This window comes from Phyllostomus hastatus, unplaced genomic scaffold, assembly GCF_019186645.2.
Source record: "Phyllostomus hastatus isolate PE091 unplaced genomic scaffold, TTU_PhHast_1.1 phas_scaffold_60, whole genome shotgun sequence".
In the NCBI taxonomy this organism is placed as follows: Eukaryota; Metazoa; Chordata; class Mammalia; order Chiroptera; family Phyllostomidae; genus Phyllostomus; species Phyllostomus hastatus.
Genome location: NW_025334038.1, coordinates 8,564,330 through 8,590,661, shown reverse-complemented (window position 1 = coordinate 8,590,661; position 26,332 = coordinate 8,564,330). Strand labels below are relative to the sequence as shown.

At 40.3% G+C, this 26,332-nt stretch overlaps 1 protein-coding gene and 1 long non-coding RNA gene across 2 annotated transcripts in view; one reads left to right on the top strand and one right to left on the bottom strand.

The window, feature by feature from the left end:
- The window catches only part of LOC123810364, a 66,012-nt gene extending 41,713 nt beyond the window's left edge, over nt 1-24,299 (bottom strand). Inside the window, exon 1 of the long non-coding RNA XR_006784236.1 lies at nt 23,890-24,299. This is a non-coding gene — a long non-coding RNA (uncharacterized LOC123810364). The remainder of the gene's footprint in view (nt 1-23,889) is intronic.
- A 133-nt stretch (nt 24,300-24,432) lies between these two features.
- The window catches only part of ACTR3 (actin related protein 3), a 61,496-nt gene continuing 59,596 nt past the window's right edge, over nt 24,433-26,332 (top strand). The window contains exon 1 of the mRNA XM_045826024.1: nt 24,433-24,675. Within this exon, the coding sequence (XP_045681980.1) occupies nt 24,632-24,675 (44 nt within the window). The 5' untranslated portion in view covers nt 24,433-24,631. The remainder of the gene's footprint in view (nt 24,676-26,332) is intronic.

Below are 26,332 nucleotides of genomic sequence, written 5' to 3'. Positions count from 1 at the left end.
GGGGAAAACCAGAAGTCACAAGGCACCAAATCTGGGCTGTAGGGGGGCTGAGCCACCTGGGTGATTGGATACTTTAACAAAACACTCTACACAAGAAGTGATGTATGAGTGGGCATGTTGTGTTAAAGCTGCCAATCACCAGTTGCCCATAGCTGCAGTTTTCTGAATCCAAGTAGTTTCTGCAGAGGAATGTTCAAGCTTAACACAAAATTTGATGCAGATTCACTGCTATACTCGCTCAGTCATTTAGAATGTGAAGGCTACACAGTGCACATGCTCACTCAATGGTATCTACCATCCCTACTGACTACTATACTGAAGTCATATTGTTCATGCATATGTATTCCAGACCACTCTCCTTGGCTGCCAGGTTATATATATATATGTCTCTCTCTCTATATATATGTGTGTGTGTGTGTATCTATCTATCTATCTATCTATCTATCTATCTATCTATCTATCTATAGAGAGACATATATAGAGACAGAGACAGAGAGAGAGCTATAGTCCAAGACTTTCAGTTTATGACTAAGAAACTGAGGCCCACAGAAACCTAATCCCTTTGCCCAAGGAAACTCAGAGAATCAGTAGTAAGGCTTAGTAGTAATTACACTCATCCTAAACACGACGAGTTCCCACATTACAAATATTGGGTTGGCCAAAAAGTTCATTTAATTTGTTTCCATATGATGACTCCAGTAGTGTTTAGTTGTCTTTAACTTTATTTGGAACAATTTTGTTAGACTGTATTGTGATAGCTGTCATACCAGCAGACACTTACAAAAATTATCAAAATTGGTGAATTTTTGAGACAAAAACAAATGACTCAAATGAAAGAACAGATCAAAGCTCCAGAAAAGATACAACTAAGCGATGAAGAAATTGCCAACCTATCAGATGCACAGTTCAAAACACTGGTTATCAGGATGCTCCAGGAACTCTCTGGGTACTTCAACAGCATAAAAAAGACCAAGGCAGCAATGAGGGTTGCATTATGTGAAATAAAGAAAAATCTAGAGGGAACCAACAGTGTTGGGAGCGAAATGTGAGTGGGAGGGGGTGTACAGGGTGGAGTGGAATAAAGGGGGGGATGAGATAACTGTGATAGCATAATCAATAAAATTTAAAAAATTGATGAATTTTTGTGCAGCCATTTTAATATTGAAGGTGGATGAAAATATGCAACATTTTGGGCATGTTATACTTTATTATTTTAAGAAATGTAAAAACACAACTGAAATGCAAAAAAAGATTTGTACAGAGCTGTGAGTTATTGAACGTGTCAAAAGTAGTTTGCAAAGCTTCTTGGTGCTATTGACATTTTGGCCAAATAATTCTTTGCTGTGGGGCTGTCTTATGCATTGGTAAATGTTTTGCACCACCCCCGCCCTCTACCAACTAGAAGACAAGAGCATACTCAAAATATCAAAATCAATAAAGTTATTGATGAAAATGAAAAATGTGTATTTTATTTTACGGAAAAAACAAAATGGACTTTTTGGCCAACCCACTTTTAACCCTAAATGTAAATAACCTGCTTTTGGCCCTGGCTGGTATAGCTCACTGAGCCAGGTGAGCATGGGCCTGTGAACCAAAGAGTTGCCGGTCAGGACACATGCCTGGGTTGCAGGCCAGGTCCCCATTGGGGGGCACATGAGAGGCAACCACACATTGATGTTTCTCTCCCTCTCTTTCTCCTTCCCTTCTCCCCTCTCTAAAAAAAATAAATAAAATCTTTTAAAAAAACAACCTGTTTTGGTTAGGCAAATAAAGCCTTTTTTATTTCTTGGCTTATGGGCTGTAGAAGCCAGGTTAAGGTATTTTATTACTCCTGGATTTCATATTTATTAATTCTTCTACTTACTCATGCTTTATTTGTTTCCCCGAAATCAATACCCATGGTACTTTCACAGTCATTTCTAGACATGTGGAGAGTGGCAAAAGATTTAAATTGCTGATTACCATGTTCCTAGCTGAAGTTAAACACGGTGACACTTTGCCTTCTTTCAGCTGTCATATAAGTGTCCCTTTAGTGCTACATTTTTCACATTTTGGGTTTTTTTGCTGTTGATTTTGCTCCTTAAAATGGCCCCCAAGTATAATGTAGAAGTTCTGTCTCATGTTCCTAAGTGCATGAAGACTGTGATGTGTCTTATGGAGAAAATATAATGTTAGATCCGCTTCATTCAGGCATGAATTACAGTGGTATTGGCTGTGAGTTCAATATCAGTCCAATAATGTATATTAAATAAGGTGTTATTAAATGAACACACATAAAAAAAGTTATGTGTTTGGTTGACAAAAATATTGTGAATTGAGGCTTGCAGGAGCCTAACCCTGTATTTCCCCTAGGAGCAATGGTTCAGTATGTGCTAATTCAGCATTGGCAGAGACTTCATAGAATATAGCTACTGAAAATAATACGAATAACTGTATTTTAGAGGCTAACACATAAAGTCAAGTTTTCCTATCTTACTTTTTACTTCTCCATGTCAGTTTAAGTTTTTCTTAAATATGATAGCTATGCTTTCATATTCTACAATCTTGAGTTTAAATAAATAAATTGGGAGTGGGGGGAGTATACAAAAATGGCTCCTAAATGTTATCAATAAAGGTATCACCAGAGGGCACAGACTTTTTAAAAAGTCATTGTTGGTTTGAGTGGTTCAAATATCTTTCCATTTTCATAGATTCTAAACCACTTATGAAACAGATAATGTAGCAGTAGCTACCAAGTTTGCAGTTCCTTCAGGAATGTTTGTATCTTTTATTAGTGTTAAAAAAGAAATTTGAAGTACTTTTCATTAGAGAATTATGAGTGCATATCATTTTATCAACATAGAACTCAACCTTATTTTGCTATTAGTAGAAAATGCAGGGGGTTTTTGTCAACTACAATGAAAACCAAGTTTTTACTAATACCTCCAAGTTTTGCTACTATTTATGTTATAGTGAGGAATGGATATAATTCCTTGTGATTTGTTAGGAGGGCCAACATATTAAGCTTTAGCAGTTTCTTACTGTTAATTTATATATTTTTAGACTGCTGTACTTTATAAATTGATAAAACAATTTTAGGCAATTATATTTTATTATAAATGAGTTTATCCAATGTTTTCTTGACTAGAGGTGTTGATGGAGAGAAATGGATAGGTTGGTATGAAGAGTTCAGCAAGAGATAGTGAGCAACCTAGAAAAATGGTCTATTGTGGGCTGAATTGTGTCCCTTTTAAAAGGATATGTTGGAGTCCTAACCCTCAGTACTTCAAAATGTGACTTTATTTGGAGATAGTGTTTTTACAGAGGTAACTAGCATAAAATGAGATCATTATGTATCAGGGTATAGAGCATGGGTCCCCTGAAAAGTGGGGAACCCCAAACCCCTAATCCTGTAAAAATGCAGAGCAGGGGGGCAGGGAGAGTAGAAGGTACAGTGTTTCAGGCTCATTGCATAACAAAGGTGGATTAACAGCTCATGCCTTCTGAAGGGAAGAAAGGGGGGCAAAATTATGTACATGCACTGGCAGAGTGACTCTTGACATAGCCAGAAGGAAAACTCATACAGCATCTACATGAGCTTCGGGAGCAGATGCCCTCCCCGGATACCTATGTATTGCTGGGAACTCTTGCCCTGACTAAAGATGGCAGCCAAAAGTGTGTCAAAAACACTGGGAAGCTGACAAAAATGGTGGACACTAATGTACCATAGGAAAAGCCAGATATTCAGTCATGTAGGAAGTTCTGAGCTGAGCATTTAGAGTGGGCGGAGCAACACGAGGTCTGAAGGGAAGTCTGCTACAAGGTCAGGATGTCTGCCTGGAGGTCTAGAGGTCAGGAGAAGATTGCAGCAGAGCTGTTGGAGCTGTAGGGAGTTGCCTGGCCAAGGACACAGACACATGGGAGATGCATGGAACCAAACTGTGACCTGGAATGATGAGCTGCAGACTCCTGCTTTTCTGAAGGATGTATGGTAAGTTGCTCTCTTGGTAGGGGAGCTCTTGGTATGGAGCTGTAGAGCTTGGTTCAAGCTCTCTCCTTCTGGACTTTTGGCATTTTGATATGCTGGGCCTCTGGCCCTGCTTCTTGCATGGACAGGAGTGCTTATGGGACCAGAAGTATGGGAGCACACTCCTGGAGGCAGGGTCCCATACAGGAATGTGTGCCTCTCTGGCCTCCAGCATCTGAGACACCATGGTCCAGTGTAGCACAGCATACAGTTTCCTGGACAGCTACATGGAGACTGAGAGCAGTGCACCCCAGATCCTGAAGGAGGAAACTGCTGTAAGAGGATGGCAACTCAGAAACACACCAGTGTACCTTCCAGAGAAGATGAAGATCTGTTTGAGTGACCAGCTTAAGGGCAGGTAAGAAAACAGAGAACTCCTGGGCATGGTTTTGGCTTAAAGCCTTTTGAAGAGCAGGGGAAGTTCTGGGTCTCATGGGAGAGAAGGGGTCTGAGCAGTAATGCCCTCAGTGTCCCCCAAAGTTGGAACCCTGGTAATAAAAACCTGTTTCCTTCAACACACATCATTGTTGGATCATGTAGATTCAAGGTGCTAAGTGGGTGAAACCCAGTTTGCACAGTTACAATCAGGGTAGGCACTAATCCAAAATGACTGGTACCCTTATAAAAGGGAAATATAGAAAGAGACAGGGACACACACACACACACATACACACACACACACACACACTGAGGAAATGCTGGTGAAGAAGAAGGTAAAGATCAGGATGATGCTTCTTCAAGCCAAGGAACAATGAAGATTATCAGCAAACCACCAAAGACTAGGAGAGAGGCCTGGAACAGATCCTTCCCCTACAGCTTTCAAAAGAAAGCAACTCTGCTAACACCTTGATCTCAGACTTCCAGCCTTTAGAATTATGAGACAATAAATTTCTGTTCTTTAAGCCACCCAGTGTGGGGCACTTTGTTACAGCAGTTCCAGGAAATTCATACACGGCCCATCATTGGTTGAAGAATGAAACTAGTCCCTGCCATGTCTTCTAGTTCTGCTCCATCTTGATAAAGCCAGAAAAGGAATTACTTAAAACTGGACATGATGAACTGAATCCTACCTATGAGCATGAAACCACAGCCTCCACCTTTCACAGAGCACAAAATTGTGATTTGGAAACCTATCTTAAGGAATAGGTCACTCCAAGGCCATTTAGGCCACTGCCAACTGCCCTGGAGTCTTTAATGCAACAAGCTCAACTGCTTTTGTGTCATGGGAAGGTCAAATTAATGCAGAGAAAAAGAGTTACTGTGGGGAGAACATCAGGGGTTTTCAGGAGGGGGGTCTTCATTTTTATTTAACAGTCTTAAATGTGCTTTGTTACCTACTCTGGATATTGAGTACATCTTTCCATGCTTTGTGCAGGCAAATCTGCTTGGAGCTATTTTGGGCACAGTGTGGGCATGATTCTTTGTTCACTCTGCTCCTTTTCCCATGGTTTCCCTATTGATGGGGGTTATACTAATAAATGAAGATATAACCTAATGAAAGTGACTTTAAAAATTAAATCAGTTTCCATTGTATTATCTATTTTCAACAATATGTTCATTCATTATACCTTTTGCTGGATATTTTGGGATGTGAGCCTTGCAATACCGACAAAAATTTTTCTGTGATAATGACAATTATCTGTTCCTTGCCTAAAAACTTGCCAGGTATTGTCACTTCAGCATCTGAGATGGGGTCTAGTCAGAAATTAGAGCCCAAGTGAGGTAGTTCAGTTGAGGAAATTTAATACCAGGAACTAGTTACAAAAGTATTAGAAAGGCCAGAAAGCCAAACTGGGCAAGGAGGAGCACCCCAGAGACTAGCAAAAGCCTTTACCCTCCACCCCTAAAGTTGGAGAGATGAACAGAGGAGCTGAGTTAACAGACCCCTGGAGCCACTGTCTCTGGCTGGACCTAGAATAAGAATTGATGAGAAGCAGCAGCCACTGGGAGAGAAGCTCCCTGAGTCAAAAAGGGGGAGAAATTATCTTGGTTTCTCTCTTCTATCAGTGCTCCTACTTCATCCTTTTATATTTCATTGTCTTGATTCCTTTGGGGCATGGACAAGTGAGTGTAGCAAATGGAGTTGGCAGGAATAACTTTCCTTTGAATTAGAGAGTAAGAGTAGGGCAAGGAATGAGTAGATCTGAAAGCAAGTAGGAAAATGACCGTGTCTTAAGTCTAGAGCAGTGTGTTATATTGGGTTTGGGTTAGCAAAAGTCAAAGCAAGTCAGAGAAGCCCAAACCAGGGGGTGGGAAAGGCAGTGAGGTATGATGGATGTGGCATACAAAATACAGGATTATACATTCTGACTGGGCAAGCTCAGTTGGTTAGAGCATTGTCCTAATACACCAAGGTTGTAGGTTCAATCTCTGGTCAGGGAACATAAAGAAGCAACCAGTGCATGCATAAGTAGGTGGAACAAGAAATCAATGTTTTTCTCTCTAAAAAAATCAATCAATAAATTTTTTTTAAAAAAGAGAAAAAATACAGGGTCATAAACAGAAGTTGAGGCAATATAGGGGACTAGCACATACATATCATAAAGTATAAGTTGAGAAGAATAAAACAGTTTTCCGAAGATCAGGAGAAACAAGAAGTTACAAATTTTTCCAATAATTAGGCCACACAGAGAAGTTATAAAATCAACACATGTGGTGAAGTAACACATGGTGAAATACGCTTGGAGAAGTATACAATTCGTTATCTCTATGGAGGAATTAATTTCAAATAATTAGTTTGAAATGTAGACAGTAGAATCCAAAAAAATGCCTTTCTTAGTTTTTGCTAATATCTTTGGCATTTTAAATTTTTTTGGTTATCCAAAAGATAACTTCCACATCTACTTGAAAATTATACTTTATAATCATTTATATTGCCTTGCCTACTTGTCATTGCTCTTTCTCATGCAAGGAGATTATAAAGAAAAGTTGTTAACTATTTTAGTTTTCTCTTGATTTCAAACTCTTTAAGTAGGATATTCCTGTTAGTACTCAGAAGGCACTTAACTGCATTGAAGAAGGCAAAGATAATGAGGGATAAAAAGAGGAATCATCTGATCAATTATCAGAACAAAAACTTACATATAAAAGGGTAATGTAGCTTTCAAGTTACAGTCAAACCTCAGTTCCCAAACATCTCCCACCTAGACCAAACTGCTTCTCAGACTTCCAGGGTGAATTAAGTTCAAGAACCAAGGTTCCACTCTAGTCTTACATTTTCTATCCTTTCATGACAATCTCCCATTTATTCCATTTTCACCATATGAGAAAAAGATACATACTTTAAAATGATCATATTACTCTACTTAAAAATAATCTCTCTGAATCTATATGTGCTTATTTGGATAGCTGAACTGAAAATTATAGCTAGTCTTTAATTAATTAGATTGATAATTTTTAATTGTTTTCAATGTAGTTTAATGATTATTCTATTACAGTTGTCCCATTTTCCCCTGTTCACCCCCCTACACCCTGCACACCCTCTCCCACCCACATCCCCCCCTTTAGTTCATGTCCATGGGTCATACTCATAAGTTCTTTAACTTCTACATTTCCCATACTATTCTTACCCTCCTCCTGTCTATTTTCTACCTACCATCTATGCTACTTATTCTCTGTACCTTTTCCCCCCTCTCCTCCCACTCCCCTGTTGCTAATCGTCCATATGATCTCCATTTCTGTGGTTCTGTTCCTATTCTAGTTGTTTGCTTAGTTTCTTTTTGTTTTTGTTTTAGGTGTATTTGTTAATACTTGTATTTGCTGTCATTTTACTGTACATGTTTTTTATCTTCTTTTTCTTAGATAAGTCCCTTTAACATGTCATATAATAAGGGCTTGGTGATGATGAACTCCTTTAACTTGACCTTATCTGAGAAGCACTTTATCTGCCCTTCCATTCTAAATGAAAGCTTTGCTGGATAGAGTAATCTTGGATGTAGGTCCTTGCCTTTCATGACTTGGAATACTTCTTTCCAGCCCCTTCTTACCTGCAGGATTTCTTTTGAGAAATCAGCTGACATTCTGATGGGAACTCCTTTGTAGGTAACTGTCCCCTTATCTCTTGCTGCTTCCAGAATTCTCTCCTTCATTTTAATCTTGGGTAATGTAATTATGATGTGCCTTGGTGTGTTCCTCCTTGGGTCCAACTTCTTTGGGACTCTCTGAGCTTCCTGGACTTCCTGGAAGTCTATTTCCTTTGCCAGAATGGGGAAGTTCTCCTTTATTATTTGTTCAAAGAAGTTTTCAATTTCTTGCTCTTCCTCTTCTCCTTCTGGTACCCCTATAATTCAGATGTTGGAATGTTTAGAGATGTTCTGGAGGTTCCTAAGCCTCTCTGCATTTTTTTGAATTCTTGTTTCTGCGTTCTTGTTTCTTCATTCTTTTCTGTTTGGTTGTTTCTTTCTTCCTTCTGGTCCACTCCATTGATCTGAGTCCCAGTTTCCTTCCCATCACTATTGGCTTCCTGTACATTTTCATTTATTTCACTTAGTGTAGCCTTTATTTGTTCATTTAATTTGCAACCAAATTCAGCCAATTCTGTGAGCATCCTGGTCACCAGTGCTTTGAACTGTGCATCTGATAGGTTGGCTATCTCTTCCTCACTTAGTTGTACTATTTCTAGAGCTTTGATCTGTTGTTTTGTTTGGGCCTTTTCTTTTTTTTTTTTTTGTCTTGATGCACCTGTTACATAGTGAGAGCAGAGCCTTAGGTGTTCACCAGGGTGGGGTAACCCATGTCACTAGGTTGTGACTCTGTATGTGAGGCTGGGATCCAAGAGGGAACAATGGTGCTTGCTCCACTCTGTGCCGGATTTCAGTCACTTCCCCCACTTCCCACAAGCAAACTGGGCCCTTCTGGTGCTGGTTCCCAGGTGGATGGGTTTGTGTACATTCTAGGACCCTGTGGGTCTCTCCAATGAACTCTCCTGTGAGGCTGGGAGTCTCTCCCAGCACCTCAACCCCTACAGGTGTTTTCAATCGATGTTTTGAGGCTTTATTTCCCCGAGCTGGGACCCTGGGTTGTGTGGTCTATCTCACTCCCCAGTTTTGCCTGGTTTATCTGTGTGCAAATGTGGGACCGCCCGGTCTGCCAACCACGTAGTGCCCCACTCCTGAGCACAATCCACCACCTCGCTGGGTCCTCCCGCTGCTGCCTTGCGCACCTGAGGTCTGCCAGCCGCCACCTTGAGGTTAGTCCTCTCCACCTGGCTGCCTGACTCAGTCCCTCCTACCGGTCTGGATGAATGTTTCTTCTTTAACTCCTTGGTTGTTGGACTTCCATACAGTTCAATCATCTGTCAGTTCTGGTTGTTTTTTGTTTTTAAATTGTTGTCCTTCTTTTGGTTGTGTGAGGAGGCACAATGTGTCCACCTATGCCTTCATCTTGGCCAGAAGTCCTAAATGATTAGATTGATAATTTTTAAGACTTCTATTCAAGATGGTGGCATAGGTAAACATGGTTGGCCCCCTTGCACAACCACATAAAAATTACAACTAAATTATAGAATAACCATCACTCAGAACCATCAGAAATCAAGTTGAATGGAAGTCTGACAACTGCTGAATTAAAGAAACCACATCCATCCAGACTGGTAGAAGGGGCAGAGATGCAAATGGGTTGGTTACACAACCATGTGTGGTGGATACAAATTTTGGTAGGGATATCTTGGGAGTGAGGAGTCCCAGCCCCACACCAGGCCCCCCAGCCCAGAGCTCCAGTGCCAGAGAGATAAGACCCCATAACTTCTGGCTGCAGAAACCAGCAGGTATTGAGTCAGTGGGAGAAACTTCTTGGAGTCCCAGGCAGTTTCTTTTAAAGTAGTGGTCCCAAACCTTTTTGGAACCAGGGACTAGTATTATGGAAGACAATTTTTCCATGGATAAGTGTGGGGTGACAGGAGGCAGAGCTCAGGTGGTAGTGTGAATGAAGCTTGGCTTGCTGGCCCGCAGCTGACCTTCTAATGTGCGTCCCACTTCCTAACAAGGGTTGAGGACCCCTGTCTTAAAGAACCCACACAAGAACTCACTCAGACTCACTCCCTCTGCACTCCAGCACAGGGATAGCATCTTGAAAGGCACCAATGGCATATAGGGAGGAACTGAAGTGTCTGGCATCAAGGTGAGACTTAGGGGACAGACTTCTTCCAGTCAGAAAGGCAGGCAGAGCCACTGACCCAGCAGGTGTCTGTGGCTCTGCCTGCTGGGTCTGTGGCTATACTGGGTCTGATAGCCACAGCATCAGATATCCAAGATGCCATCAACCTGGCTAACAGTGTTTTCCCTGCCCTGCAGATCCCCTGAGGCTCCATCCTGCCAAACTTAGAACTGTTAACAGGAGCTTTTCCATGTGAATTGCTGATCTTGGCTCATGCTTCACAACTTCCTAAATCCTTTCAAACAAGCAATAGGTGACCTCCAGAACCCCCCCACCACATACATACCTGTTGCTAAGTGGTCCCAGGCATGGCACTAATAGCAGCCAGCCTAGATTAATAGCTTAGTTTCACCTGGGAATCTCCAAACCCAGCACAACTAGCAGCCATCTCAGCTTGCTTTATAGCTCTGGCAGGGTGACTGTGGACAAAACACAGATGGGGGCTGAATTGGCCTGAAGCACCTGGGAAGCCCCAGGGCCTGCACACCCAGTGGACAGCTAGAAGGCACCACAACCCTGCCCCTGCACAGCTGATCCTCTATGGAGAGTGGAGGTTGGTGGTCAGTGGTCACAGCCATTCCTTACAACTGATTGGCCTATGTTAATCCATCCCATTGACCTGCCAACAGCAACCAAGGCTCAACTATAAGAGGAGGGTGTACTCAGCCTACAGGAAGGGCAAACCTCAAGTACCCAGCTTGGGTGATAAGGGAGGCTGTGCCACTACAGGATACCTATTACATTAGGCCATGCTACCAAGACAGGGAGTCATAGCAGCTCTACCTAATACATAGAAACAAACACAGGGAGGCTGTCAAAATGAAGAGAGAAAGAAACATGGCCTAAATGAAAGAACACATCAAAATTCCAGAAAGAGATAAACAAAATGGAGACAAGCAATCTATCAGATGCAGAGCTCAAAACACTGGTTATAAGGATGCTCAAGATTCTTAGTGAGGACCTCAATAGCATAAAAAGATCCAGTCAGAAATGAAGGATACACTAATTGAAATAAAGAACAATTTACAGGGAAACAACAGTAGAGTGGATGAAAACCGAGATTCAAATCAATGATTTGGAACATAAGGAACCAAAAAAACACCCAATTAGAATAACAAGAAGAAAAATGAATCCAACAAAATGAGGATAGTATAAGCTGTCTCTGGGATATCTTTAAGCATTCCAAAATTTGCATCATAAAGATGCCAGAAGGAGAAGAAAAAGAGCAAGAAGTTGGAAATCTATTTGAAAAAATAATGAAAGAAAACTTCCTAATTTGGTGAAGGAAATGGACATGCAAGTCCAGGAAGCACAGAGTCCTAAACAAGATGGATGCAAAGAGGCCCACTCTAAGATATATCATAATTAAAATGCCCAAGGTTAAAGATTAAGAGAGGATCTTCGAAACAGCAAGAGAAAAACAGTTACCTACAGTAGAGTTCCCATAAAACTGTCAACTGATTTCTCAAAAGAAACTTTGCAGGCTACAAGGGACTGGCAAGACATATTCAAAGTCATGAAAAGCAGGGACCTACAGCCAAGGTTGATCTACTCAGCAAAGCCATCATTTGGAATTGAAGGGCAGATAAACAGCTTCCCATACAAGAAAAAACTAAAGGAGTCCATCATCACCAAACCATTATTATATGAAATGTTAAAGGGACTTATTTAAGAAAAAGAAGAAGATAAAAACTATGAACAATAAAATGGCAATAAATACATACCTATCAACAACTGAATCTAAAGAACAAACTAAGCAAACAAGAACAGAGTCAGAATCATGGATATGGAGAGCATTTTGATGGCTACCTAATGGAAGCTGGGTGTGGGGAAATGGGTGAAGAAATAAGGGGATTAAGAAGTACAAATAAGTAGTGGCAGAATAGCCATGAGGATGTAAAGTACAGTTTAGGAAACAGAGTAGCTAAAGAACTTACACACATGACCCATGGATAGAAAACAATGGTATGAGGATTGCCTCAGAGGGTATGGGGTGCTGGGTGGAAGGGGGCAAAAAGGGAAAATTTGGGACAACTGTAATAGTATAATCAATAAAATATAATTTAAAAAAAGAAAAAAACTTTAAAATTTTTTTTATTAATTAAGCTCTTTTGGTGGAATCTAAATAGCTATAGGAGATGCCTGGTTCACTAATCACATAGGTATCTTGCAATAATTAATGTTTGATAAAGGCAGTGTATTTTGCATGCTGTTATTTAATATTAAAATGTGCAATTTGGAATGTAATAAGGACACATGTAGAATTACAGAAATGTAAGTTTATATAATGACACACACACAAATGAGGCCCAAAACCTATACAGATATAATGAGGCTAATGTAGCTATAATTATCTAAGTAATGAATAAAATTCATTCACCTAGAAATGTGAGCATTAAATAAGTATGTGCAGGTACTATGCTAGTCTTTCAGAACAGATAGGATCACAAAATTCATGGCCACAGAAGTTTATAAGCTAAGAGGCTACTCTATGTGCTGTGAGAGATGACTACTGGCAGAGACCACTGGTGGCACAAAGAAGGGAGGTATCCCCAGGTGGGGAGCCATCATCAAGTTTTCAACCTCAAGGCTGGCAGATCTGATACTCTGGATCTGCGATAGCTCATCTCAGGCCTTAGCCTCCTGCCCACAGCAAGCTCCATCCTGGTCTGCCACCTTGAGCTAACATCACATTGCTGTACATACTGCCACATCTCCTGCTAACCTCTCACTCCCAGTTCACAAAAGCACCCTTCACAAATCAGAATTCCACCACCTACACACACACACTTCACTTCCCACATCAAACAGATTGTCTAGTTATGTTGATACTTCTCAGAAATATCTCTGAACATTCACCTCCTCTGCACCTGCACTGTTCTGCTTGCCATTTCTTAATTTATTCTATTACAATTTCTTATGAGGTCTCCCCACACCCTATTTTGATGTGCTCTATTGCCACTTTCCACTGGCAAAAGAGCTATCTTTCCAAAACACCTTCTCTTTTCCAATACTCTCTGACGGATCCCCATTGCCTACACACACTGCTCACTCCTCAGACTTGGAGGTGCTCCAGAATCACTTAGGGAACTTGGAAAAAACCACACAGATTTCTCCAGAATAAAAATTTCCAGAACAATCTGTATTATTTACAAGTTCTCCAGATGGTTCTTTACTGTCACCCTGTTTCTATTTGGGAGGCCAGGTTTATAGTGCTGCAAGATAAAGTCAAACTTAGCACATAGTCATTCACATATTCATGTCGACTCTTCCCCAGTATACCCTAAAAGAACCCCCAGTGTTCTCTTAACCTCTGCATCATTGTATGTTATGCTCTCCAGAATTGCCTTTTTACTTCCTTTCCCTCTCTGTAAAGCATTCTGTAAGCCTCCTTCTTTGAAACCTTCCTGGATCTCTCAGCTGAGTGAGCGATGGGTCTTCTCTTCTAAAGCCCTGTGTAAATCTCATGGTGTATTTTTAATTTTTTACTTATGTTTCCTTTATTGCACTTTGACTTCTTCAAAAGGTGGGGCTGCAGATTACTCACCTCTTTAGTTTTAGTGTGCAGCCTTGTTCCTGATTCATAACTGGCACATAATATAAATGAATGAATGAATGGACAAATGAATGAGCAGAGTTCTAGTTACATTATGATAAAAGTTGGTTGTATATGAGGCCATTACTCTTTATGAGCTGAATAATTATGTAACTTCCAATAGAATGAAATTAAGTGTAGCGAGCACAAGTTCATCAGCCTTTGAGATGAATTAGAAACCAAAATAAACAAATGTTACTGCAAAAATACAACGACTGCTTTCCTAGTGCAGGACTGAGGAGATCTTTACCCATTTAATGTAATGTTTGGCAGATGTCCAATGTTTTTATTTTTCATTTGCCTTTGTGTTCATTTATGGACTGACATTATAAACACACACATGCAGTGCATTTTTTGTTGGCAGTCAACAATGTTTTTCAATGTAGTATTTCTATTTTTCCTGCTTTTACAGCATTCTCTTATTTAGTGCTGGTAGTATTTTTTAAGTGAATGTCTCATGAACCCCCAACCACTCACTATGCAAGAATTAACTTCATTGTGTAGGTTTACAATGCAACATAACTGGAATTTTTAATGAACTGCACTTGTTTTTACTTGCTTTAACATTCATTACCTCTCTTCAGGTAATAAACACTTATTTTTTCTCCCTTGTGACTACCCCTCCTGCACCTTCTGTCCACGTGGTTCTTCTGGGCGTGACTGGTGGACATGGGGTGGGCATGCGACTCCAGGCTTAGCCAACTGGAGTCACAGTGAAGTGCTCAGGAAGAACCCTGATCCCAGACAGCTAATGGGAGTTACTCCCAGTTCCTTTGTTGGTACCAAAGAGAAAGATGTATTCTGTACACTGGGGTTAGAACTTAAGCAATTTTTGCCACTATATGAGTAAAGTTGCTTGAGAATGAACTGGACACAGTGGCAAACAAAGCCAAAAACGAACACAGATTCTGATATTTTTAGTCTGCATCCAGTTATGCCTGAACCCAATTTACCCCTTGGAATTTACGCTTTGAGCTCCACTCACTTTAAAGGAAAAAAGGTTCTTTTTAATTTTAAGCTGGTTTCAGTTTGCATTCTTTCATTTACTACAAGTGTCGTGACCAGTAAGACATTATGCCAGGTTCTGTAACATCATTAAATTTGTTACAGTCCACAAGAATTGTGTGAATTTTCAATATAGCTTTTATCTTCTATGAATCTCTAGAGATATATTTAAGTAGAAGTGCTCCAACAGTTGTGAAATCTTAAATAAGTCACTTATTTCTCTGCATCTGTTTCTTCATTTGCTAAATGGGGGGAGTTATACTAAGTCCTTCTGAAAAATTATTCTATTAAAAACAACAATGATACAATGTGAGAGCAACTGACTGCTATTTACAGATAATACCCAAGTGTAAATGCAGCAATGGCACACAATATGCATCTAGGACTTGGAGGAAGGTGGAGGAAGAAGAGAAAAGTTGGCAAGATTACTTTTCGATGAACCCAAGGCAGTCTAACAATTTATTATCATGTTATCATTATTCATTTCTTTTGTAACTGGGAGACTTGTTCCAGAAATGTGAGGCCTGTCATAGGTTGTTAAATTTTTTTTTAATTATTTATTTTTTAGAGAGGGGAGGGAGGGAGGGAGATAGAGAGAGAAACATCAATGTGCGGTTGCTGGGGGTTATGGCCTGCAACCCAGGCATGTACCCTGGCTGGGAATCGAACCTGGGACACTTTGGTTCCCAGCCCGCTCTCAATCCACTGAGCTACACCAGCCAGGGCAAATTTATCAGAGGATATAAATAAAAGATGTATCAGAAAAAAATGTATTCACAATCTAGTTCCTTGTCATTAAACTGGAACCAAATACACAGTTTCGAATTGAGATGAGAAGCCTAAACATCTTTCAAATGTGTTTTAAGGAGAATGGCAATGCCTAAGACAGAAGTAGTAAAACATCAATGAATATTTAAAAATCTGAGCCACTGTAAAACTAAAACCAGTTTTAGTAAAAACCAACAAGATATGTTAAACAAAATGCAATGTATGCATTGGGCCATGTTGTAATTTCAAAGAATTAAGGATGCATAACAAACAAGTGCTGGCAAAGATGTGGAGAAAGGGGAATACTTTTGCACTGTTGGTGGGGATGCAGACTGGTGCAGCCACTGTGAAAAGTAGTATGGAGTCACCTCAAAAAAATTAAAAATAGAACTGCCTTAAGACCCAGCAATTCCACTTCTGGGGATCTATCCAAAGAACCTCAAAACACTAATTTGAAAGAATATATGCACTCCTATGTTTGTTGCAGCATTACTTACTATAGCCAAGATTTAGAAGCAACCAAAGTGTCCATCAGTAGACGAGTGGATAAAAAAGCTGTGGTATATTTACACAATGGAATACTACTTGGTTGTAAAAAAGAAGGAAATCTTACTCTTTGCAACAGCATAGGTGAACATGGAGAGTATTATGCTCAGTAAAACAAGCCAGTCAGAGAACTACAAGTACCATAAGATTTCACTTACATGTGGAATCTAATGAACAAAACAAACTAACAAAATAGAAACAGACTCATAGATACAGAGAACAGACTACTAGCTATCTGAGTGGAGTATGTAGGGAGGCTAGGTGAAAAAGTTGAAGGGATTAAGCCAAAACAAACAACAACAAAAACAAAAAAAAAACTACCTCATAGACATAGACAGCAGTATGGTGATTACCAAAGGGAAAGGAGTGTGGGTGGAGGTAGAAGAGGGGAAAGGGGGGATAAATGATGATGGAAGGAGGCCTCACTTCGTATGGTGAAAACACAATACAATATGTACATGAGGAATTGTAGAATTGTACTCCTGAAACCTATATAATTTTATTAACAAATGTCACTCCAATAAATTCAATTTGTTAAAAAAATGTACTTCTTTTTATCTTTTATTTCAAAAATGATCAAGGTAGCATTTCCTATAACACTTTTAAATACAGTTGGCAAGCACACGTGTTTATGTATGACTTCCAGTTTATTTACACATAAAAATGTCACTGCAACCTATAGCATCTTTGTGTTTTCCCTCTCACATCTGTTTTTTTCCTCTAGTTTTAGATATTGATACTCAAATTAATGACATCCTCCTAAGACAGGTTAAACTTGGTCAGGCTAAATTATCCTAAAAACTTTCTTTGATTATGTTGTGGCGTTGGTACTGGATTTCCAGTCCAGGTAACTTAGAAATTTTTCTCCTATCCTACTAGATTTTTTAAAATTACAAAATTAATGTGTGTTTATTGTAACAAGACAGAAAATATAGTTACAGCAAAAAGTGGATAATCTTCCCCTTTAATCTCATCCCTCTTACGTTTCCCATTGTTTCATGCACAACTGTCTATATCATCTGTTTATGTCATATATAAATACATACACATATTATAAATATATATGTATAAATATATACATGTATATATATGTATAAATATATACATATATATTTATATGCATAAATATATAAATATATTTACACGTGTAAATATATACATATGGGGCCCATCCTTCCTTTTCCCCTCCTTTTCTGTATTTTTTCCAAATATTAGATCATGCTACAAATCAAAGGTCACAAACTGACAGCCTGCAGACTAGATATATCAGGGAAAACATTTTGTTTGCAAACTATTACAGAAATTTAACATGAAAACTGGAAGATCTGGATCCACATGCCTATATGATAATAATAGTATTGATACTGCACAGGCTCCCCTATGTCCATTTCCTATTATTTACACCCTTACTAATCCACACTTCTATATTTCTGGCCTATCCCCTATAAGCCTTCGCATTTATATTCTTCTGATATTACTTAGCAACTTGCTTTTTGGATTTTACATATCATGCCATTATCAATTAGAACTAGATTCAGCGGCATAGAACTGAAAACACCAAATTACACTGGCTTAAACACTAAGGGTTTATTTTTCTGTCATGTAAAATAAGTCCAGAAGTAGGTGGTCTAGGGCTTTTATAGGGCACTACTTCAGGGTTATTAGGGACCTGAGTTCCTATTTTTTGGCTCCACTTTCCTTAGGACATAGATAGCTTCTAGTCTCAAAGTAACTTAATATTCCATAATGTTTGAGAAGGGTCTAATCACCTTATCTGTGTTTCAAGCAGGAAGAAATGGGGAGAACAGAAAACCGAAATGGCATGCTTCCTGAGTCAACCTCCTTTAAAGATACTTTCCAGAAGTTCCACTCAACTATTTCTACTTGCATTTCATTGGCCATAACTTAATCACACTGACACACGTACCTCACAATGAGATTCAGAAATGTAGTCTTTTGGTTGGGCACATATGCATCTGAACAAAATCCAGATGCTGTTATTAAGAAGAAAGCATAAATAACCTCTGCTTCACATCCTTGCAGTTAAAACAGACACGTGGAAGAGTATGAGAGTGCCCCCTTACATCCAGGCTCCCCTTCTAAGTCAAAAGAACCCTGAGATATACTTGGTCATAAAAGCCCTTGAAATAAAGGATGTATTTCCAAATTTTCAAATTTTTAAATAATTCTTCATGATCGTAATCTTTTCTCCCTTCATAATCTAATACTTTTACTTTTTTTAGGAGTCACCCAAATGGGATTTCTAAAACTAACATATACAAATTTTAACTTTTTATAGATATCGATGGTTAACCTTGCAAGAGGTTTTAGCAATTCGTATTCTCAGGAACAGGGTGGGTACATGTTCATTTTCCTATACAACTATCAGCACTGGGTCGTTTTTGCTTCTTTTAAATGTGAATAATGGGTGAAAAATGTCTGTCATCATCTAATTGGTAGTTCCCTTACTACCAGTAATGAAAAGCCTCTTTTCCTATGTTAATTGTCTGTTTAATTTTCCTCTGTATGGGAATTTGTTTTAATACCTTTGTCACAGTTTCTGTTGGATTGTTTGCCTTTTTCTCATTTTTTTAAACTATTAGAGATATTAACCTTTGTTATATGTGATGGAAATATTTTCTTTTATTCTATAATTTTAAAAATCTTTAAATAGAAATGTAATTGTTTATGCAACTAAATCTTTCCATTAATGGCTATGAGTTTCTTTTTTTAAGAAAGTCTCTTGCACTTGTAGATCATACATTTTCGTAAATTTCCTTCTCATATATTTATAGTTCTGTTTTTATTATTATACTCAGTCATTAACTAATATTTGTTGAGCACTTATTATGTGCCAGATCCTCTTCAAATTCTAGTGGGTAAATTTTCTAGTTGGGAGAGACTGACAACAAACAAATGAACCAATAAATAACACAAGCATTTCAATAGAGAATGAAAACATAGTGGCATAGTAGTGTGAGGCAGGCTGCTTCAGTTTGGGTGCTCAGGAAAAGCATCTCTGAGGAGGTGAAATTTAAACTGATTCAGGAATAACTAATGATTAGGGAGGAAGTACAGGGAGAGGATGCAGGGAGAAATGGCCTTGGTATGTGTAAAGAAGAGCAAGAAGTCTGATGTAGCTAATGCATCTGGTAAAGGTAGAGACAAGTTAGAGAGGGGGCAGGTACCAAAACATGAGGGCTTAGTGGGCTGCAATGAAAGGTGTGGATTTTAATCTACATTTAAGATTTATAGTTCATCTGGAATTTGTTTTTATATGTAATACGATGTATGTATGTGGAATCTAACTTTTATTTTCTTTCTCAATCTTTCTTTGAGAGTTATGTTTTAAATAAACTATTTTATTTCAGAAGTAATAGGAAGACAAGAGAGATATCCCACCAAATCTCACCTTATTTTAAACACCGTACAGTTATTATTACTATATGAAATATATTTTCAATTGAAATTAAACATCTAATGAATATAATATTTTTATGCCAGAGAATGTATGTGGCCACTGAGTAAAATCTTTCTAGAACTTCTTTTTTAGAACATGGTCAGAAGCAGTTGATAAGTCACCTATGAAAACTAGTTTTATTACTTTATAGTAACGTAAAGCTTTTCATCAAAAAACATAGCCCTAGTTAATCAGCCATTTTATTCACTGAACTTGGCTCTAAAAAAAATGACTGTCGGCCAATTCCAAAAGTCAAATCTACCCACAAAGGGCCATGATTTGCCACCAATGAAAATATTTAAAAGAATGTGCTACATGCTCTGAAAGGAAGTCTGAAGAAGACCTTCTAAAACTATTTTGCACAATAGTAGCATTAAAAGAGTAGCTACACAGGCCCTAGATAACTTCTGCAAAGAGGGGGACCTGGTTTGGGATGTTCAAGTCTATATGTTTAAGTAATAAGTAAAAGAACCATTACTTTATAATTATACGATATTTCTTTTGATCTGTCCATAAGGTAATTCTGTAATTTATAATATGCTTTTAAAAAATTCAAGCTTTACAACACCCTAGGTTAGGTATTTCTGCTAATTTTATAGATGAAGAAAGATTAAAGAACTCATACTTAACTCGAGTCTCTTGGTTTCAAGTTCAGTGCTCTTTTTACACACTAAGTTAGTTGTCTAAGATCACATGACTTGAGAAGGGAGAATCCAGGTTCACCCACCTCTAAAGAGGGAAGAAAGTAATTGTCAATTTTAAGTTTAAGCTCTTACAATAAATAAAGTCTGTTGTAGAACAAAGATGGTAATTAAGAAAAATCAAGTATTTGTTTAGGGACGACTATTGAATGACAGAAACTTCTAAATATCTAAAAAAGTAAGAAAGAGACAATATAACATTAAAACACAACAAAATAGGAGGCTATCTAAAGCCACATCCCTGACCACTAGGCTGCATGGACATCTTGACCATTTATCTATTTGCCCTTAATGAATGCTCTCTGTGGATTTGGTTAGTCTATTTGCAAATAGTCATCCCTACAGCAAGTACCTAAATTGATTTTTTTTAAATCCTCACCTGAGGATGTGTTTGATTTCACAGAGAGAGAGAAATATGGATTGGTTGCCTTCTGCATGACCCTACCCAGGATCAAACCCACAACCCAGGCATGTTCCCTCATCGAGGATTGAACCCGTAACATTTTGGTACACAGGACAACAAACACTCCAGCCAACTGAGCCCCCTGGCCAGGACAGTACTTGTGATTTTTAAAAATCTCTCTCATTTTAAAATAATGGAGATTGAGTGACATGTGAATTTCTTGGACATTTTAAGAAGTATTTACTAGGTTGGCCTTAAAGCATAGGAATGAAAATCCTAGGAAATTTCATGGTAACTGGTAACCAGTACATCAGTCAAAATTAAACAATGCTCGTGGCATTACAACTAAAGAGCACTGAAAAGGGATCAGAATTGGGTTTTGATCTGGACTCTGCTCCCTAGCTTTTCTAAAGTAATGGGAAAAATCACTTAAACTCTGTGCTCCTTTGACACGTGGGGTCCTTAAAATTGATGCAAGATATAGAAACTTTTTACTATTAACTTAAAAAATGGGGAGGGGTTTATTGGAAGGATATGGCAAGGTTCACAAATGTTTCAAAAGTTTGAAACTAGACTTGTAAACCAACAAGAACCAAGCTCCTTGGCTGACCTGAGTTAAAAGGAAATCAGGGTGTTATTAGGGAATAATGAACATAGAGCAGTCAAACAAATCCCACCTATCCACTATTGTTTTCCTTTTCAAATCTAATGAGATGGTTTTTTAAAAGATTTTATTTATTTATTTTTAGAGAGAGGGGAAGGGAGAGAGAAAGAGAGGGAGAGAAACATCAATGTGTGAGAGAAACATTAATTGGCTGCTTCTTGCAGGCCCCTGAGAACCTGGCCTGAGACCCAGGCATGTGCCCTGACTGGGAAACAAACCTGTGACCTTTTGGTTCACAGGCCAGTGCTCAACCTACTGAGCCACACCAGCCAGAGCAAAAGAGATAATCTTTCAGATGCCTTCTAGCTCTGACATCCTCTGCTTCTCTGTATTTGGAGAAAGGTTAGCAGGAAGAGGACGTGTGCAAACAGAGGTCAGAAATGCTTTGGCCGGATGTGCATCTGAAGGCTCTGCACAACTGAGGAGGGCTGAGCCACCACAGCAGTACAGAGGCTGACCAATTTGGCATCTAGCAAGCAGGAAGTCGAAGGGGTGTTAAGCAAACAAGGGGTTTGGGTAGACAAATTATGAGGAACAAGCACAAAATAACACTTCTAACAAATGTTGGAATATTCCAAATGCTTCTAACAGTCACAGCCTTTACAGAGAAAGGACAGTCTTGACTATGTGCAAGAGACAATGGGGGATGGTTTCCTCATGCCTGCAAAACGAATGCAGTACCTAGCACCAATATGAGCTTCATATTTGAATGCAGTGTGCAAATAAATGTTAAATAGCCTTTCAAATCATAAGTTGAAAATTTGAACCCACAGGTCAGATCTAGCTTGCAAAGAAATTTGTTACCAACAGATAACAATACAGATTTCTGACTTTCCTCAAAAAAAGGGTGGCTCTGGCAACACTGGGCCTGCATTCCTGCATAGGGAGTTTTCTACTGTCTTTGGTCAGGATGTGGGTTCTCCAGATTGCTGTACCCTCCTCATGGCCCTCTTCACTCATAATGTTACCTGTCTGGATCCTGGGAGCATTCATTTCTGACCCTTGACAGAACTATTTTCATGACAACCCAGCAAAGGCCAGCATGTGGGCTGCCATCTTGAGGATTTCCAATGTGGGCTTCCCAAAGTGACCTGTTCAAGTCCCTTACTTCTGTCCTTGGGTCCCCTTTGGTAGGATCCCTTCAGTCCTGGCTTACACCTGTAATGCTGGAAACAACCATTTCCTCTACTAAGCCACATCTCCCTCTTCTGTCAGAGCCAACCTGTAGACATCTGCTCTCCCCAATGAACTTACATACTGATGGTAGAAAAGGCAGCAAAGAATCCCAGCATCTTCCCCCGAACTACAGTATACATTGTAGAACAGAGACCATTGACATCACTCTTTACTTTGTGGTCATGGCTGCCTATAAAGCACCCATGGCATATCCTTGCTTAAATCTCTTTGATGGCTTCCAAGTTGCTTTGAGGCTAAACTTTAAGATGCTTAGGAAAGTCTACAAATCCTTGGATTGATCGCTTCTTCCTAATTTCTCAGACTTCACCTCCCTTTGCATCTTCCCTTGCTCACTTCACTTGGATGACTTGGGTCTTCTTCCAATTTGTGGAAGAAGCCATGCTCTTTCCCACTTCAGCGCCTTGCTGCTTGTTGTTCCCTCTACCTGGAGGGCTCCCTGTTTTCTTTTCCCTTTTCCCTAACTCCTACTATCCTTCACCCTCAGCTTTTAAATCCCATATTGTCAGAGAAGCCTTCCCTACCTTCTTCCTCCCAGCCATTCTCCTACCCCACATGACATCCCCACTTCTCATAGCCACTTGCTCTCTGCTTTTATTCTTAATGCAATTTGTGTTTTCCCACCTAAGTGTACACCTACAAGAGAAGAGACCTTACCATTTTGTGCCTATTGAACATTCAGAGTCAGCATAGTCTCCTCATCCATAATAGAGTAGGTAAACAGTATTCTTTTAATCAAATGAATGAAAAGCCTACATTTCATCCCCCAGGCCAGTCTAATACCACACTATGTGATCCTCTGGAATGAATTAGACATCCTTTTTCAGGAAAGATATTTTTATACATCCTCATACAAACAAGGTTTATCAGAAGATAAGCCTGGTGGAGAGGAAAGCTAATAAACTTCTACAATAGTTTCCCCAGGTGGAATTCCTGACCATCACCTGATCCCACTCCAAATCACCTAATCAGAAAACTCAGGGGTGTGGCCCAGCAATCTATGTTTGAATAGGCCTTCCAGATAATTCTGATACACACTTAAGTTTGAAAACCATCCTTCTAGGCTTTCCAGTTTTTAACCTCTTTTTTTTTAACTAAAATTTTTGGTACTTAATCCTTGGTATAATCCTGCTAATAGAATAGTATAATCTTAAACTACTGCACAAGAAAATCTCTGTCATCATCCAAAAGCTTTGCATAAAGGCCTATTTTTGTATATTATGTATAATACACGGATATTCCCCAGAGACTTGCCTTCCTCGTGGGCAGAGGCCTGCTCTGTGGAGGGCCTACACATCTAAACAGGTTGGAACAACTCTAAAGCAATGCTTTAATAACGCACAAGTGTAGTTGAATAAAACCTGGGCACAGAGGCGTAAGAGCCGCGGTCAAACCTTTTGTTCATCCGTCCCTGGACTGCTCACCCCCGGTGTGATATCGCTCTTTACCACCCAGAAAAGCAGCCACTCAAGTTATAAGACTGGTTGTGTGCCGATGACAACGTTTTCAACTAGGCCGTCTTCCTCGGGGCACGAGAGAAGATATTCGTGGCTGCGGGACACGATTCCATCCGTTCCTCAGGTAACTGAAACTAAAAGCCCTTTTCAGCTTCGGAATTGAAGGATCGGGCTGACTTCTCCGCCCCCCATGCTCTAGGAAAACCCGAAGAGGATTTCTTTAACATAGGGATGGAAGCGGCCTCCGGCAACTGCACCTCGTTGCGCATGCCCTGTCGCCCCTCCCGCTCTGAGCCGGAAGGGGGAGCGCTAGTTCCTGGGCCTGGCCTGGCCGGGCCAGGGCGTCGGCAACGGCAGCCATCTTGGCTTCCCCGGGAAAGGCGGCGCGAGGGGAAGAAGTTGTAGGGTGGGGGCAGGAGTGAAGAGGAGGGGAGAAGGAGGGGGTGGAGGCCGCGGCGGGGCAGGGCGGGGACTGCCTGCCCGCCTGGGTTGCGGAAGTGGTAGCCGCTGACCGAGCTCGCTTCTTTCTCGCTACTGCTTCAGCTTCCCGGCTTCCCTACAGACGCAGAGGACGGCCTGGCTGTGGATGGTCAGATAGCTCCTATCTCCCGCCGCCAATCCACGACCACAACCAGTACGGAGCAGACGGCGGCATCGGCAGCAGCAGGCGAGGAGGAAGATGGCGGGACGGCTGCCGGCCTGTGTGGTGGACTGTGGCACCGGGTAAGCGGACTTGTGGGCAGGTATGGGGAAACTGAGGCTGGGGTAGGAAAATGGAGGGGGGGGGGAGGAAGTCCCGAGATGAATGGTAGGGCCAGGTGCTGCAGCCTGCGGTGTCAGTCCTAGCCCCGCCGGGTTACAAGGGGTGGGGCCCAAGAAACAGGGCCTCCCTCAGTCCCTAGTTTCACCCTCTGGGACTTGGGCGGGTGCGCGGGGGCCGAGAACCGCTCCCCCCACCCCGAAAGGATTTCTCTGAGCTACCCTTCCAGGCCCTTCCCCCACCGCGGTGGGCAGCGCTGTCTTAGGAGCTGCGCTGTGGTCGCCTCCCCGGGGCGCGCGGACGTCGTGAGGTGGTCCCCGAGCCCGGCACCCGGCTGCCTTTTCTCTTTGTGCCCCTTCCTGCTCGAGGGTTTGGGGACTTAGGGGATCGAGCGCGGGGACTGGCTTGACAGAGGAGAGAGAAACGAGAAGCGCTCTTGGTAGGTTTTGCAAGATTGCTGTGACAACACTGCCCCGGGTGTGGGCGGGAGAATGGGAAGAATCAGACTCTGAAAATGGGAACCTAAATCGGGCTTTCCTTTAGCTACCCACCTCCTCTTCCTTTTTAACTCCCGGTCTTTACCGTCTTACACTGCGTTTTAACCGGTGAACCAAGTCACACTTTGAGAAGGATGTCATGTGTTACTTCTCTTGCCTTAAAAAAGTCCCCCAGTGAGCAAGCGCGCTGCAACTTCCTTAGTTTTGTCAAAGCCGCTTCCTGCTTTCAGTCTTTTATACCCTTATAAGGTAGTTTTTCGTTTCCAACCTGAACTCTTCTTATTAGAACTTTCAAAATTAAGCCGATTTAAAATAGACTGAGTTGCTGGTGCTAGATGTCGATTTATGTAAAGTTAAAAAATACATTTGTGTTCTACGGCGAAGAAGGAAGGGAAGCAGACCCAGGAAAATAATTTTAAGTTGTGTACGTTCATTCAGTGACGGTATCTTAAAGTGAGAAGTAAGGTACAGAGTTATAAGGGATTGTGCTTGCTTTGCAAGGAGTTGTTTGTAATAGATCTGTAGTGTAGTTTGCTGAAGTATGGAGTGGCGTTAAAGTGGTTTTTCCATTTGTAAGGCGTTTTAATACCACACTTTAGAGTTACATAGAAAATATTGTCTATATTCTAAAATGTAAAATGACTTCTTGATATTACAATGTTGGAAGTATTTTCTTTTTGTGGATGTGTCCTGTGCTGATTTATTATTACGTATGTTAACTCCCAAAATACTCCCAAAATATTTTGGGGGAGAGAGGTTGGGACAGGTGGATTGCCAGCCTTCATCTCCCCCACTCTTATTATTGGGCAAACTATTAAAGGATGCTCCCCTATTTGCCCTCTGTAAAATTTCTCTAACTTCATGCTAGTTAGACTGTTTCTAAAATCCCAGCTACGCATAGGGAAACAACAGAACTATTAAAAATTTCCCTTGGGAAAAATTAGCCTAGTTTAGGTTTGGAGCCTCTGTGTATGTTTTTTTGTTGGATAGCTCATTAATTTTTTTCTTAATCCAGTCTCACTTCCCTGAACCAGTATTTTTTCCTCTCCACTGGTGAATATTTTTATGTTTTGGGTTAGTTTTAAAATTAGATTTAGTTTGAGAAGGAATTTTCAAGTCTGTT